Source organism: Osmerus eperlanus, chromosome 15, assembly GCF_963692335.1.
Source record: "Osmerus eperlanus chromosome 15, fOsmEpe2.1, whole genome shotgun sequence".
NCBI classification, from domain to species: Eukaryota; Metazoa; Chordata; class Actinopteri; order Osmeriformes; family Osmeridae; genus Osmerus; species Osmerus eperlanus.
In genome coordinates this window covers 4,113,218-4,127,246 of record NC_085032.1, presented here as the reverse complement: position 1 = coordinate 4,127,246, position 14,029 = coordinate 4,113,218, and the positions used below count along the sequence as shown (strand labels likewise).

The following is a 14,029-nucleotide window of genomic DNA, read 5'->3' as shown; positions in this document are numbered from 1 at the left end:
ATGGTCTGAAGATGATCTCTTACAATTTTTATGAAAATCGGAGCAACGGCCTAGGAGGAGTTTGAAAAAGTTGGCATTTCTTAAAATACAAATGACGGAAAAACCTTCGGGACGACAATGATTCAGTCGAATCGTCTGCGTCTAAGGAATCCGATGAACCCTCAGTTAAGAAAAACGGTCTCATGGTTCAAAAGTTATGGGCGTAAACGCACCTCCAACTTTGACACTTTGGTGGCGCTATAGTGCTTCATGGATCGACATGAAACTTGGTGATAAATAGTCAGGAGACAAGGGTCCGCCAATCCGCCATTGCTGCAAGCAGCAATGGCGGATTCCTCCTAACATTGCGAACCATTGAAAAATGTATATTCTTCACAAATTGTCACTGTATAGAAAAATCCATGCTGTAGATTTACCAATGGGATACCAAATCTGAAATGCAATACCATCAAGATCCACAAGGGCTTTTATTTCAAGCCAAGGAGTGAAGGGAGAGGGCTTGGTGAGCCTACCCATTCCAGAAAGCCTTGGATATTTGTGTATCAGGGCGTGGCCTGTAGCGTCACCTATGGGTGATATTGGGCCTCTTGGCCTATACTATCAATGTTTCAGGATTTTGAGAACTTTTTACCATTGCACACAAAATCGGAAATGCAATACCATCAAGATCCACATGGGCCTTTGCTAAAGACCAAGCAATGAGTGGGGGCTTGGTCAGCCCACACTCTCCTGAAATGTTGTGTTTGCGTCTCGCCAAGCTTGCGCGTGTGTCAAGGGAAAGGCTGAGTGTGTGAGAATGTGGAGCGCGCGTGCTGAGGAGCAAAGGGAGACTTTTCATTGGAAATATCCCTAGCAATTAGCCAAGTATGCATGTTTCAAATATTCACAATAAATCTATTTTTCATCTTACAGTCAACTTTTTCTGAGATTTGTGTACTAAAAATTCTCAAGAGTCTTCATGAACTTAGTATCAGTTTTGCACCGGCAAATGTGTAAAGCATTATTTTAGCGTTAGAAATAAATTAGATTTCCTTTATTTCAATCATTTTTGAAGATATTAATTTGCCTTCTCACATGGGAACATGATGTAGTGTCTTCCACGTGACACACCAAGTTTGGTGTTGATATTTCAAAGATTTGCTGAGATTTGATCAAACTTCCTGTTTGGTTGCTTTGTTGACGATTTTGACAGAAATTGTAGGAGAAGTAGCGAAAAAACGTGTTTCCTAAATCTTTATTGTACAAAAAAATCCAATATGGCAGCTGTTATAGGTTCTTGATGCTTTTTTGTTCCTCATGAGAAATAAGGTATATCTAATGATTTTCAGAATTTTGGGAAAATGGGATGCAAATGGAATCACTTTGTAAATGGACAATTGGGGCATGGCCGTAGCGCCACCTATGGATAATGGTGTGTCATTTGTGGTGTGGTAGTTACTCCTGGCCTATACTATCAATATTTCAGGATTTTGATAACTTTTTCTAAAATGCATTAGCATCAAGATCCACAAGGGCCTTCACTTCAAGCCAAGGAATGAGTGGGGGCTTGGTCAGCCTACAATTGCCTGAAATGTTGTGTATGCGTCTCGCCAAGCTTGTGCGTGTGTCAAGGGAAAAGGCTGAGTGTGTGAGAATGTGGAGCGCGCGCGCTGAGGAGCAGGGGAGACATTTCATTGGAAATTCCCCTAGCAATTAGCCAAGCACGCATGTTTCAAATATTCACAAAAAATCTACTTTTCATCTTACAGTCAACTTTTTGTCAGATTTGTGTAACGGTTTTGAAAATCAAACATATAAATCATTTTTGAGTGAGGGTTGCTCTGACGATGATGTGTGCCAATGCTAGGGTAGATTGGAAAGAAATTGAAGGAGGAGTAGGCTTTCAAAGGTTTTTGATAAAACCGGAAATGGCAGAAAATCTATATAACCGGAAATTGACGTCATAGGGTGCGGTGCGTTGAACTCGTCTTGATCCAGGGAATCCAATGGTACCTCATTTTTGAAAATCAGTCATACGTTTCAAAAGTTGCGTGTGTAAACACAAGTCAAACTTTGACCCATTGGTGGCGCTAGAGTGGTCTAATGGGATACATGAAACTTGGTGTAGGTATAGAAGGAACTGTCCTTAATGAGTGTGCCAAATGTCACAAAAAGTTATCAAAGGGTTCTAGGGGCTGCCATTGACTCCCATGGAACTAGAATAATAATAATAATAAAACTAACAATAACAATAGGTTTCCTCCTTACGGAGGAATCCTAATAAAACTAACAAAAACAATAGGTGCCCCTAATAATAATAATACGTAGAAACACTTTAGTTGGCTTCGCGGCTTGGCGGCTTGGCCACCAAATATTCAATTTTAAATTATAACAGGCGAAAACTACTTATTTTGCGAAAGCAGCTCTCAATTGTGTGTAAGAGTGCGTGGGTGCGTGGGTGTGTGTAAATTCTGTTCTTACCTAAGAACAAATCCCAAATAAGAAAACATTGGTGAATGCCAGAATCTTCGTGAAAACTGCGTAAGTGGGATTCAAGAACAGATTTGTTCTTAAGAACATTTGGTGAATGAGGCCCATTGCTCTTAAGCCAGTGGAGATGGTTGTGAACTTCAGGAAGAATACAGCCCCACTCACCCCCATCACCCTGTACGACTCCCCAGTCAACACTGTGGAGTCCTTCCGCTTCCTGGGCACTATCCTCTCCCAGGACCTCAAGTGGGAACTGAACATCAGCTCCCTCACCAAGAAAGCACAACAGAGGATGTACTTCCTACGGGAGCTTAAGAAATTGGCTGCAATCTGCCTACCCTCGAGGACCTTGCACACCTCGAGGACCCTAAGGCGAGCGAGGAAGATTGTGGCCAACTCCTCCCACCCAGGACACTTTCTGTTCCAGCTACTCCCCTCCGGCAGAAGGCTGCGGTCCATCAGGACCAAAACCTCACGTCACAAGAACAGGGGCCGGTTGCACAAAACACCTTAAGTTAAGATTTTCCATAAAGTCAGAGTTAAGGTTTCCTTAAAATATAATTGGTTGCACAAAGCACCCTTAAGTCTTCTCCTTAAGGTTTCCTTAATTGTTCCCTTAAGTATTTAAGGTTTTCTCCTTATCTTGGTCGTATACTTAAGGTTTCCCTTAAAGTTCGTTAAAGCGTTGCATGAAAGACTTACTAACTTAAGGTACCTCTGACTTATTCTTTACCGCATCATGACTGAGTTTATGGAGATAAATTAACATTTTGATCTACCTAAGAAGTAAGCTAGCTCTCACTTTGACGTTACTATGTACCAACAAGACCTACAAGCAAAGTTGATATGGGAGTCAGGTGGATGAGCGGTTAGGGAATCGGGCTAGTAATCTGAAGGTTGCCAGTTCAATTCCAGGCCGTGCCAAATGACGTTGTGTCCTTGGGCAAGGCACTTCACTCTACTGGCCTTGGGGGGAATGTCCCTGTACTTACTATAAGTCGCTCTGGATAAGATCTGCTAAATGACTAAATGTAAATGTGATATCACCAGTTTTATTGGACTTGAAATTGGTTCTCTTTTTTGGAAATAACAGTCAAGTTATCATATTGATATATTTTTTATTTCTTGAATTGACCGCTTCACCAAACTTCTTGAGTTTATTTTTTATGCAATTTCGTCCTACATTCGTTGTTTTTTGTTTACAGTTATTTGTGGATCAAATTTACGTTTTTGTACGTGCTTTCTTTTTTTGTATCCCTGTAAAAGGACAATATTTTCCTACTCTGACAATTTGGTTTTCTTGCCTGTTTTTCATACATTTGTAAGCTAGCTAGATCTAAGCTAGAGCCAACTAGCTCAAGCTACTAAGGTGATGCACTAGCGATATAACTGAACAAACGCGGTGTCCGTGGAAACGGTCAAATTTTACTGCTGTGAAATCACGTTAAATGTATTAAATCCCTTAACATTTCACCTTAGCTAAGGAAACCATTTAAGGGATTCTGTGCAACCCCCTTAAGTAAATCCCTTAGCTAAGGAGAAATTTACTAGCCTGACGTTGTCATACTCATAATTCTAGTCAGAATATGAGTCTGAGAACTCTCCGTTGGGCTGTGACTATGGGGCGTGTTTCAAACGAACCTGGAAAACAAATGCCTCTTCGCTCAATTGGATAGATCTACAACCAATCAGAGCAACGTAGTATGTTAACTTTGACCGAATCCCGTAGGAAGGACGGCAAGAACATATTTTCCATCGACAAATGCCTTGATTGCGTTTCTCTGTTCCTCTTTCAAAATTAATGCGCTGTCGATGTCTTCTAAAACAGACTAGATGGCAGAATCATAACATCCCAGATCTCCAGCGGTAGCCATGTTTGTTCAAAACGAATTCAACTTAAGCGCTCTTTTGTGACGTGGGTGATTACGTTACTGTTGATCATCTGTCCATCATCGTATAAAGCCCGCCCTGGCAATTTAATTGGTCCGCCCAGATTCTGGTTTTCTGTAGTTGTCCCCAATACGAGACCCTCCAGACCCAACTTCCCGACCAATTTTTTTTGTGGGCGGGACGAAGTTGGGCTGGCAGCCAGGCTAGAAATTTACCCTTAAGTGTCATAATTAAGGAAAAAAATTAAGGTGTTTTGTGCAACCGGCTCCTGTTTCTTTCCATCTGCTACTGGCCTCTTCAACAAGGCCAAGGACTCCCCCTGACATTTCGCTATTATATATTATAAGTCCATCCGACACCTACTGCACTACGCCCAAGCCACCTTATTTTCACTATTGCCCATTCATATTCTTATTTTTATATATATTTTATATTTTCCTCATTCAGTTAGTACAATTATGTTTACTAATCCATTAATATTCAAAAGACTCACCCAGGCTAATGGAGAAGTGGGTAGTGGTAGGTGGAAGCACTCTGACGTAGCGGCTAGTAGTGGTCAGGTTTCTCAGCTCCACTGTCGTCTATGGAAGGGATATGTAAGTCAAGTTATGACAAGTGCTGTACCTATATCAACTGATGCAAATGGTTTAAATAGCTGAATGTCGTTATGTTTGACCTCGGTGTGGTGTGAGTGTACCTCATACACATGTCCCACTCTGTAGTCTGTGAAGAACACAAGAGGTGGACTGGCAAGGAAAACTGGGACAGGCTGATCTGTGGAGCTATGGGCATGACAACAGGTAAAAGAGCCATTGTTTGTAATTGTTCACCGTAAGTAAAGTTATAGAGTAAAGTTCTGGAAAATACAAATGTAAGATTTGAACTGCAGAAAGCATATTTAGAAATACTGACAAACAGAAATATGGACAGCAACAGATCAATTATTGAAGCAGGTATAGTTTGGTCGTCACTTCCATAACAAATATGAAAATGACTGTGGGGTGGGACATCCGGCAGCAAAACAAGCCAAGATCCTAAGGTTAGGAGTATCAGGCCTCACGGTTCCACTCTTTGGCATTCCCTTAACAGCTGTAAACCTTATTTCCAAAATGGCTCTCTGGAGATCTTGGATGTAGTGGTAGGTTTATTGTGAGATTATGGTGTGCAGTCTCACAATAATGTACATTGTTGCTTGTAACTTTAAACTGCAAAAAACAACTGCATAATAAAATAATGCAAATAGATTTGATGTCGACAGTAGTGCTAGCTACATAATCTCCCTGATTGTGTAAACACCACAGAGAGGTTTTATTTGGTAGAAGTTTACATTTTGTAGGCTATGCATAGTGACTGTAATACCAAAGGGCAAAGACATTAGTCTAATGGGATAATCATCTTAAAGTGCACTGCACTCCACACCTAGCTAACCAAAAAACACATCTGACCTGAGGGAAGGCTTGGTAATGACTCTACAGTGTGAACATTATTGCCAGTTTAGTAAAAGCATTATTTGCCAGCTGGTAAAGCGTGTTTCAAAGCTATTCACATTCCTCCCAAACATTTATTATCAAACACATTTTTTCACATTTACTTTTACTTGTATGAACAGTGGATAATATCATGTGGTTGAGAATGTCTATTGTGGTTTTATGTAAGCTATAAGCCTACTGTAACATTGGGACTCATTGGGATCCAAGTGTGGATGGTGGGTTAAGCAAGAGCAGTATCACTTTGTGTAAAACGAAAGTTGCATTTGATGAATCAAATAGGTGGCCTCTATACTACAACTAGCCTGACAGATAATTGGTGGCCAAGCAGCGAAGCTGCAGAGCCACTTAAAGATCCTGTAAAGTAAATTCCATGATTTGCTTCTCAGTACATTATATACGTGTGAAATGAGTTCCTGAAAGCATGTGCAAAGCGCAAAAACTTTGTCGCACTGTAATGTGGAGTTAGACCGTAGAACAGTTTCTCTTCCGTTTTCAGCTCAGGTTTTGTAAGGCGGAGCCATAAAATGACCGATCTACGTCACTTTGACCGATCTACGCCAGACCACTGCATGGCTCCTCCTCTCACCCGATGAAAGGGTAGAGGTCTTCCAACTCCACTTCAGTTACGACTCCTGCTGTATTGTTATTGTAGCCTACATCAGATAGCTAGCTAGCTTCACAATGTCTCCCTCCACTCGCAACTGCATCTTACCTGCAGCTGTGCTGCAACGATATTTAATTTCCATAGTGATGAGGAAAGGAAAAATAGGTAGATTGATTTTGTGAAAAGCCACGCTGATGGAAAGCTTCGCATCAACTCCAACAGCCGCCTCTGCAGTGACCATTTCACGGCGGATAGTTTTAACATGGACCAGAGACGGACGGGGTTCACGGACACACGGCTTCTCTTGCAGCGAGGAGCCATACCGAGCATCGCCCTCCCGGCCGATCCTCCTCCAGTCGCACCTCGACCATCCACCGCAGCCAGCAGTTCATCACTCAGTTCTGTGTGCTTGTTATAATTATACTAGATAACTTTTCCAGAGGTATCTCTGCTATGAGTTAGTACAAACCGCAAAGTTGATATTACTCGGTGTAGAATGGTGGTATTGCCACAGATTCAACACCGGCCGTCACACATTGAGTTTCGTATTTATTATTATTATTTTTTACGCTAATGAAAAGGCACAGCGTATTTGTTCAGCTGCATTTCCTTTCCCAGCTCTGCCTCCGTCTCTGTCACTCACACGTCTCACATACACACACACACAGCCCCTCCCCTTCGTGCACACGAGTCTGCCTCGTGTGTCATGAAAACGAGATCATGCCTGGAAGTTCACGAAAGGTTGGTATCTCGTGAACACCTTTACACAATAAAAAATATGATATTTTCAATACAATGTTGTCAGTGTGTTAACGTTGGAGTCCCGACCCGACCCTTAGCAAACAAGCGATTGCGCCTTCTTTAGAAAATTAGCTAGTCGCATGTTTTCGGTAAAATTCAGTTGGGTTGTCGAGGTAAGAACATTAGGCTATATGTAGCAGCTGTGAATCCAATAAACTTATTATAAATAATGTTATATAATTTTTTTACTCTAACACTGAATGTTTGCTGCTTCAATCCAGATGATTATAGAAAAGTACTTTCCGAAAAAGGCACGTATTGAGGATGAGGACCAGCCAGAACCGGAGGTATCAGTCTGAAACAGCTGAACAGTCCGACCAGTGTAGTTATTAATTTCTTTACAATACTTTCAGGCTTCAAGCAGTGCTGCTCAAGCAAAAAGACAGGGTCAAGGAGATAAAGAAATAGATTTTTTAGGCCTTGAAGAAAGAGTAGGAGAGGATGACAGCATCCATGCTGCTGTGAGAGAGCCAGCTGAAGAAACAGGTGAGGTGGACAAACAAGATGTAGAAACAGGCAGGTAAGAAAGTAGGTTTCAGGACAAGGGAACTAATTTATATTCTTCTGTTTCTGGCAGACAGGACTTTGGCAACATCCAAAAGCACCAAACACAGGGGCAGTGAATTCAACCCTGAGTGGTTGAACATGCTTCAGTTCAAGCCATGGTTGTACGACACAAATCATGGTAAACTTAATGGCTGCATAATATGCTATCCTTTACAAATAATCTGAAATATTTTTTTATTGATTCTTCTTTTTATATGAAAAAAAAACAAACACAAAGCGTGACTGTGGAATGTCTGGCTATTTAGCTAATTTGATTAATTATCAATGTACTTTTAAAGGGATGTTTTGTAGACTGTGAAGGCAGCACAAGCCTGTGCCTAAGAAAGGTGCCACAAAGAGGGCTTTTGTTGAGGTCGGGCCATTACCTACAGAAAAGACTATTTGGAGCGGCACATCACCACAGAGCACCACCAGGAGAGCATCAGATGCCAGGCATCTCTTGCATGTGGTAATTTCTGAGTACAATAGCAGATTATATATAATAATAATATAACTTAATTTAGTATACGCCCAAATTATTTTCTAACAATTTTGGCATTTACAGGTGTCTCTGTAATGGACTCTTTTGAGCCTACTATTGTGCTAGAGCATGAGGCCATCATTGGTGGCTTCAAGTGCCTCTACTGGCTTGTAAAAAATGAAAAGGCCCACCACACCAACTGCTCAAAGCTTCTGAGCCTGGCAGAGCTTTTGGGGTGTGATTATTTTAAGAAGTTAAAGGTAACACACCTTAAGCTAAATGTCACCTATTATTTAATCTTTACTTTATTGACTGTACATTTTTAACAAGTTATAAAGTACATTTTTTCCCTTTCCCAATTTCTAGATTGACCAGAGGAATAATTACAGATCTCATCGAATAATTGATGAGATGCTTGAGATTTTATCTCATGAAATTGAGGAGCCTATTCTGATGGCCATAAGAGCATCACAAGCAATTAGCCTGGAAATAGACGAAAGCACAGATGTGTCTGTGTCCAGGCAGCTTGATCTGCATGTCAGGTATGCATTTATTTTATTTGTCAGATTTACATGTTGGTCACTGTTGAAGAACTGTCGATACTAAATGCTTTTCTCACAGATACATGGATACACAGGGAAAGGTATTTAATAAATTTCTGGATCTTGTCACTGTTCCGGATGGAAAAGTGACACCATTGTGTCAGCTGTTAAAAAAGCGCTATTAGACAAAGGTATCCCAACAGAGAGGCTGTATGGGCTCGGGACTTATGGGGCAGCCGTAATGACAGGTAATTATTTAAAACCATGTGAGAGTATCTTGGCGGTTGAATCCTTAAATATTGTGACTAAATGTTGTTTTTTAAATCTAGGGTGTGGAAATGGGGTTGCAAAGCAGCTAACAGACAGCTTCCCTAAACTTGTGCCTGTGCCCTGTGCTGCCCACAGACTGGCCCTTGCCTGCAAAGACTCATCAAATAATGTGAAATACATGGCCACCTTCAGGAACCACCTGCAGGACCTCTACTTGTATTTCAGAAATAGTGCAAATCGTCAATCTGCCACTCTCAAGGCTGCATCTATCACCCTGGGTGTCAGTGACTTAAAGCTAAAGGTAATATTATTCTGATACTAATAGTTATCTTCTGTCTATTCATAACTAATCATTATTGCATATGACATCTACAGGAAGTGAAGGACACACGCTGGCTCTCACAGCACAAGGCCATTGAGACCCTACAGAGGAACCTGAGTGCCGTCCTTGGAGCCTTGGCAGAGGAGGCAGAGGTGCGCAAATGTCCTGGGGCAAAGGGACTCTATACATTCTGTGCTACATACAGATTTGTGGCTGCCGTGTACCTCTAGGCCGATGTTTTGCCTCACCTCGCCTGCCTGTCTAAAGTCCTCCAAAAAGCACATGTAAAAAAAATTACATATCAAAGAGCAGGTATGATAAATGTGCACAATCTAATTCAAATCTCCTTGATGTGATGCATTGAAATTATTGTTTGCATGTACTAAATGGCAGGAAATGTTTTTTTAAATTTAGGTTCCTGTGACAATCCAGACTCTTAGAAATATCAAAGAGGCTGGACAAACTCCACTCCCTGGATCCTTCTTGTCTCGCCTCCATCAGGACCTTGATGATCCCCAAGGACTTGGAGCCTACAACATACAGCACGAGGAGGAGAGGGATAGGAGAGGGCGAGAGGTCCAAGATGAGTCAAGGGTGGGGCAATGGGACAGATTCCAGCGAGAGGTAAATGATAATTTGCTTAGTGCATGAGAAGTACAGCACTCTTGTTAGGTGAGCTTCACTGTCTTCACGTGACAAGATTAAAAAATGATTAGTGCAGGCCTAAATGGCACATTTGAAAACTTTTTAAAAGATAAGTAGTAGTCCTGAACATACTCTCTGGTTTGGCCATTGATGCCTATTATCAAAACTGAGTGTAGGCTCTTCCTAAAAAGATGCCGATCTTGTCATTGTAGGTCATTCACCCTTACATAACTGGCCTGGAAACAAATCTGGAGAAGAGATTCCATAATCTGGACATCCTTGGAGCCTTCCATGTCTTGGGGCCACAATCAGCTGCTCTAACAGACGACACAATTAACATCTCTCATCTGCAGACTCTTTCCAGGAAATGTTGCCCTCAACATTAGAAGGAAGTCATTCAGGAGTGGCTCTCGTTCAAGAACCATGTCCTTACTGGGATATTCAAGGTGAGTGAATTGACCTGACTGTTCACAACACACACACACACTAATGCAATGACAAACCCTTATCTTTTAAGAACAAGAACCAGGAGGAGCTCTTGAGTTTACTGGCAAGTGAGTTTGATGAGTGGGCCAACCTCTACCCCTGCCGGAGCCTTCTTGCAAGCATTGCTCTGGTTATCCCTGTTTCCTCTGTAAACTGCGAACGGGATTTCTCAACAATGAACAGGGTAATAGCAATACATTGAAATTCCCAATGTCTTTATATTGGTGCATTTTGTGTTGATAATAATTAGCATTTTGCTTTATCTTCAGGTGAAAACAGACCTCAGGAACCAACTTCAAGGAGAACATCTGGCAGCTTGCCTGATGATCTCCATCAATGGACCATCTCCTGAGGCCTTCCCTTATAATAGGGCATTAGAATCTTTTTTTAGCAAGCCCCGCAAAATCCATTGCTCTGACAAAACTTGCAGACTTTGCGCAAGTAGGCTGTAACAAAAAATAGTATAGGGTGTGGGTCAGCCCCCACACATTGAGGTTGGATCTGTGGGAAACACTAGTAGCTATATGCTAGAAGTAGCCTAGTTGGAGAGCTCACTGTCTGCTGTCTCTGATGTCCATTTTTACTCCTGTGTTACAGCTCAGGGTAACAAGCTTCATTTATATGCATCTGTATGTTTCACATGTTTCACTTCCAGGGAGGGGGCGGAGCTTCTGCTCCTTCAGGTGACACGCCCCCCCAGTCTCAAGCAGAGAAGACTGCTGATTTTCTCACGATTTCAAAGCCTAATTTAACATACTTGTCTGTGTTTTTTTTCATTCGAATTTGGATGGGTAGTTAACAACACATTCTTCTGTGGTGTGATGAACTTAAAACTCGTTTTCAATTCCACTTTACAGGATCTTTAAGTGTTTCTACCTTTTCTTACTATTACTATTATCATTATTACACATTCTTCCGTCATTGGAGTCTATGGCAGCCCCTAGAACCATATGGTAAAAAGTTGTGAAATTTGGCACACATTAAGGACAGTCCCTTCTTTATTTATACCAAGTTTCATGTCTCCCATTGGAGCACTCTAGCGCCACCAACGGGTCAAAGCTGGACTTGTGTTTACACACGTAACTTTTGAACCGTATAACAGATTTTCAAAAATGAGGTACTGTTGGATTCCCTGGATCACGACAAGTTCACACCCTATGACGTACATTTCCGGTTATATAGATTTCCCGCCATTTTGAATTTTAAGAAAACATGTTTTTTCGCTTCTCCTCTTTAAATTGTTGTCTAATCTTCCCCAGAATTGGCACAGATCATTGTCAGAGCAACCCTCACTCAAAATTTCGAAAGGATTTTTGATTTTCAAAACCGTTTATCAGGTACAGACAATCTAAATCGGCAACAAAGCAACCAAACAGGAAGTTGGCTCATATCTCAGCAAATCTTTGAGATATCAACACCAAACTAGGTATATAGACTCGGAACCCTCCTCTGAGGATGTTCATGCGTTTTGGCCAATAACTGTTGATTTGTTTGCCTTTATTAAGTGATTCCTTTGTCTCATGATATCTTGGGACATCCCGTATGTGACACATGATAACTTGTGATAACAGCCGAATTGATGCGGCTGCCATTTCGAATTACTGAAAATTCATTTTTTTTCTCTACTTCTCCTACAATTGTTGTCCAATCTTCACCAAATTTGGCAGAGATTATCTTCATATCAAGCCTCACAGGCTAAAACTGTGTGTCCGTGTACACAGATTTCATCACCGTAACATTTGTTAACCCGCCTGTCAAAACTACTGTACATTTGTCAATAAAGGTTTATTGACCCAAAACATTTCACAGAGAAGAGGGCATTCAAGATGGCTACAAGGAGAATATCCGTTATCTATAGAAAGCTTAAGTTTTTCCCTCCTACCCCACCATGGGTGAACATTACCGTTACAATGTAGTATTTAAAATATTTTAAGCAAATATTACCGATAAACATCACAATAGAGTGTTGTGGAAACATTGTGATGGAGTAAGAAGTCATTGTGTTTCTTGCCTTTTTATGCCAGTTGAGCTCAAGAGCATTCATTACCGTAACTCTCATCTTTCATTACCGTGTCATATGGTTGATCTGTTACGACGATTACTTATGCCATTATAGTGATCAATTTAAGAATAATTTACTATTGTTTTAGACATTATTATTATTTTAGACCAGTAATCTACAATCACTTTTGTTATTAAGATACCATTTTGGAAGAGAAGGCGGCTGCGAGAAGAGCTAGCGTGCAGAGACATAGAGAATGGCTTTACAGCAATCCTGAGCTTCTTGAAGAGATGAGAGGCAAGAAAGAGAGAGGTAGGCTCACAAATGAACGGAAAATACGGTTATAATATTGGTAATGAAAACTAAAGAACACATAAAACACTATCAAGAAACTCAAGGGAAAAGACAGGATACTTAAATGTATGAGAAAGAGAATATAAAGACTGGAGGAAAACCGAAGCAGAGGAAACCAGGCCCAAAAGAGGAGGAAGAATGTGGTCCTGACCGTGACCAACAAAAGGAAGAGAATGGGAGACCTTGTTGAAGCATACCTTCACAGGGATGACATTACAACCATAATCAATGGAAAAGATGGGGGAAGCAAGAAAATGTGGAATCTATCGGAAGAGGGACCTCACAGATACCAGGGTTGACTGATGCGACTTATACTCCGGAGCGACTTATAGTCCGAAAAATATGGTATATATGAGAGAGAAAAATGGTTGTATTCGCCGAAAGCTTGAGCACACCCAAATATTTTGTCCCCCAAGTGAAGGAGTTCAAGTACCTTGGAATCTTGTTCGTGGGTGTGAGGGGAGAATAGAGTGGGAGGTTGGCCGGAGAATCGGGGCAACGGGGGCAGTATTGCATTCGCTCTATCGGACCGTTGTCACGAAAAGAGCACATCCAGCTGGGAGGAGGCCTCAGGGAAGACTGAGGACTAGGTGGAGAGATTATGTCTCCACACTGGCCTGGGAACACCTCGGGGTCCCCCAGTTGGAGCTGGTTAATGTGGCTTGGGATAGGGAAGTTTGGGGCCCCTTGCTGGAGCTGCTTTTCTATTTGTTACGGTAATGAAAAGATGAAAAGGGTGTCAGAAATTGTCAAATAAATATATTAAATTGTTGTTCTAAATTATGAACATTAACGTCAATAGTAACTTTAGATGATATTTGATGTTAAGATTTTGTTTTTGTTTCTTTAACTGTGTGTTTTCTAACAGGAACACTGTTTCATGAGAATCACCCTAAATTAGCTTCTGACCCCCAGCAGCGCTATTAGCAGTGGCGCCTTAATGCACGGGCTTACTTAAGCAATAAGGTACGAGAGGCAGTACTTTATCGCCAATAAAGTACGTGTTCAAGGGTGTTGTTAGGCAAACCCTGGAACACGTACTTTATTGGCGATAAAGTACTGCCTCGAGTACCTTATTGCTTTTATAATACGGTTGCCAGCGAAATTATAAATAGTAAATAAATAGT

General features: G+C 41.3%; 1 protein-coding gene across 6 annotated transcripts in view; it reads right to left on the bottom strand.

Annotated features, from left to right (window-relative positions):
* Positions 1-14,029, bottom strand: part of dlec1 (DLEC1 cilia and flagella associated protein) — a 206,508-nt gene that overhangs the window by 117,673 nt on the left and 74,806 nt on the right. For 5 of the 6 annotated variants that reach the window (XR_009932247.1, XM_062479022.1, XM_062479024.1 and 2 more), the window contains exons 7-8: positions 5,036-5,141; positions 4,853-4,940 (exon numbers count right to left, since the gene is read on the bottom strand). Coding sequence is in view for 5 of the 6 variants with exons in the window: in XM_062479022.1 (XP_062335006.1) it covers positions 4,853-4,940; positions 5,036-5,141 (194 nt within the window). In the remaining variant the exon portion in view is untranslated. The remainder of the gene's footprint in view (positions 1-4,852; positions 4,941-5,035; positions 5,142-14,029) is intronic. The other variant, XM_062479023.1, reaches the window with a different exon arrangement.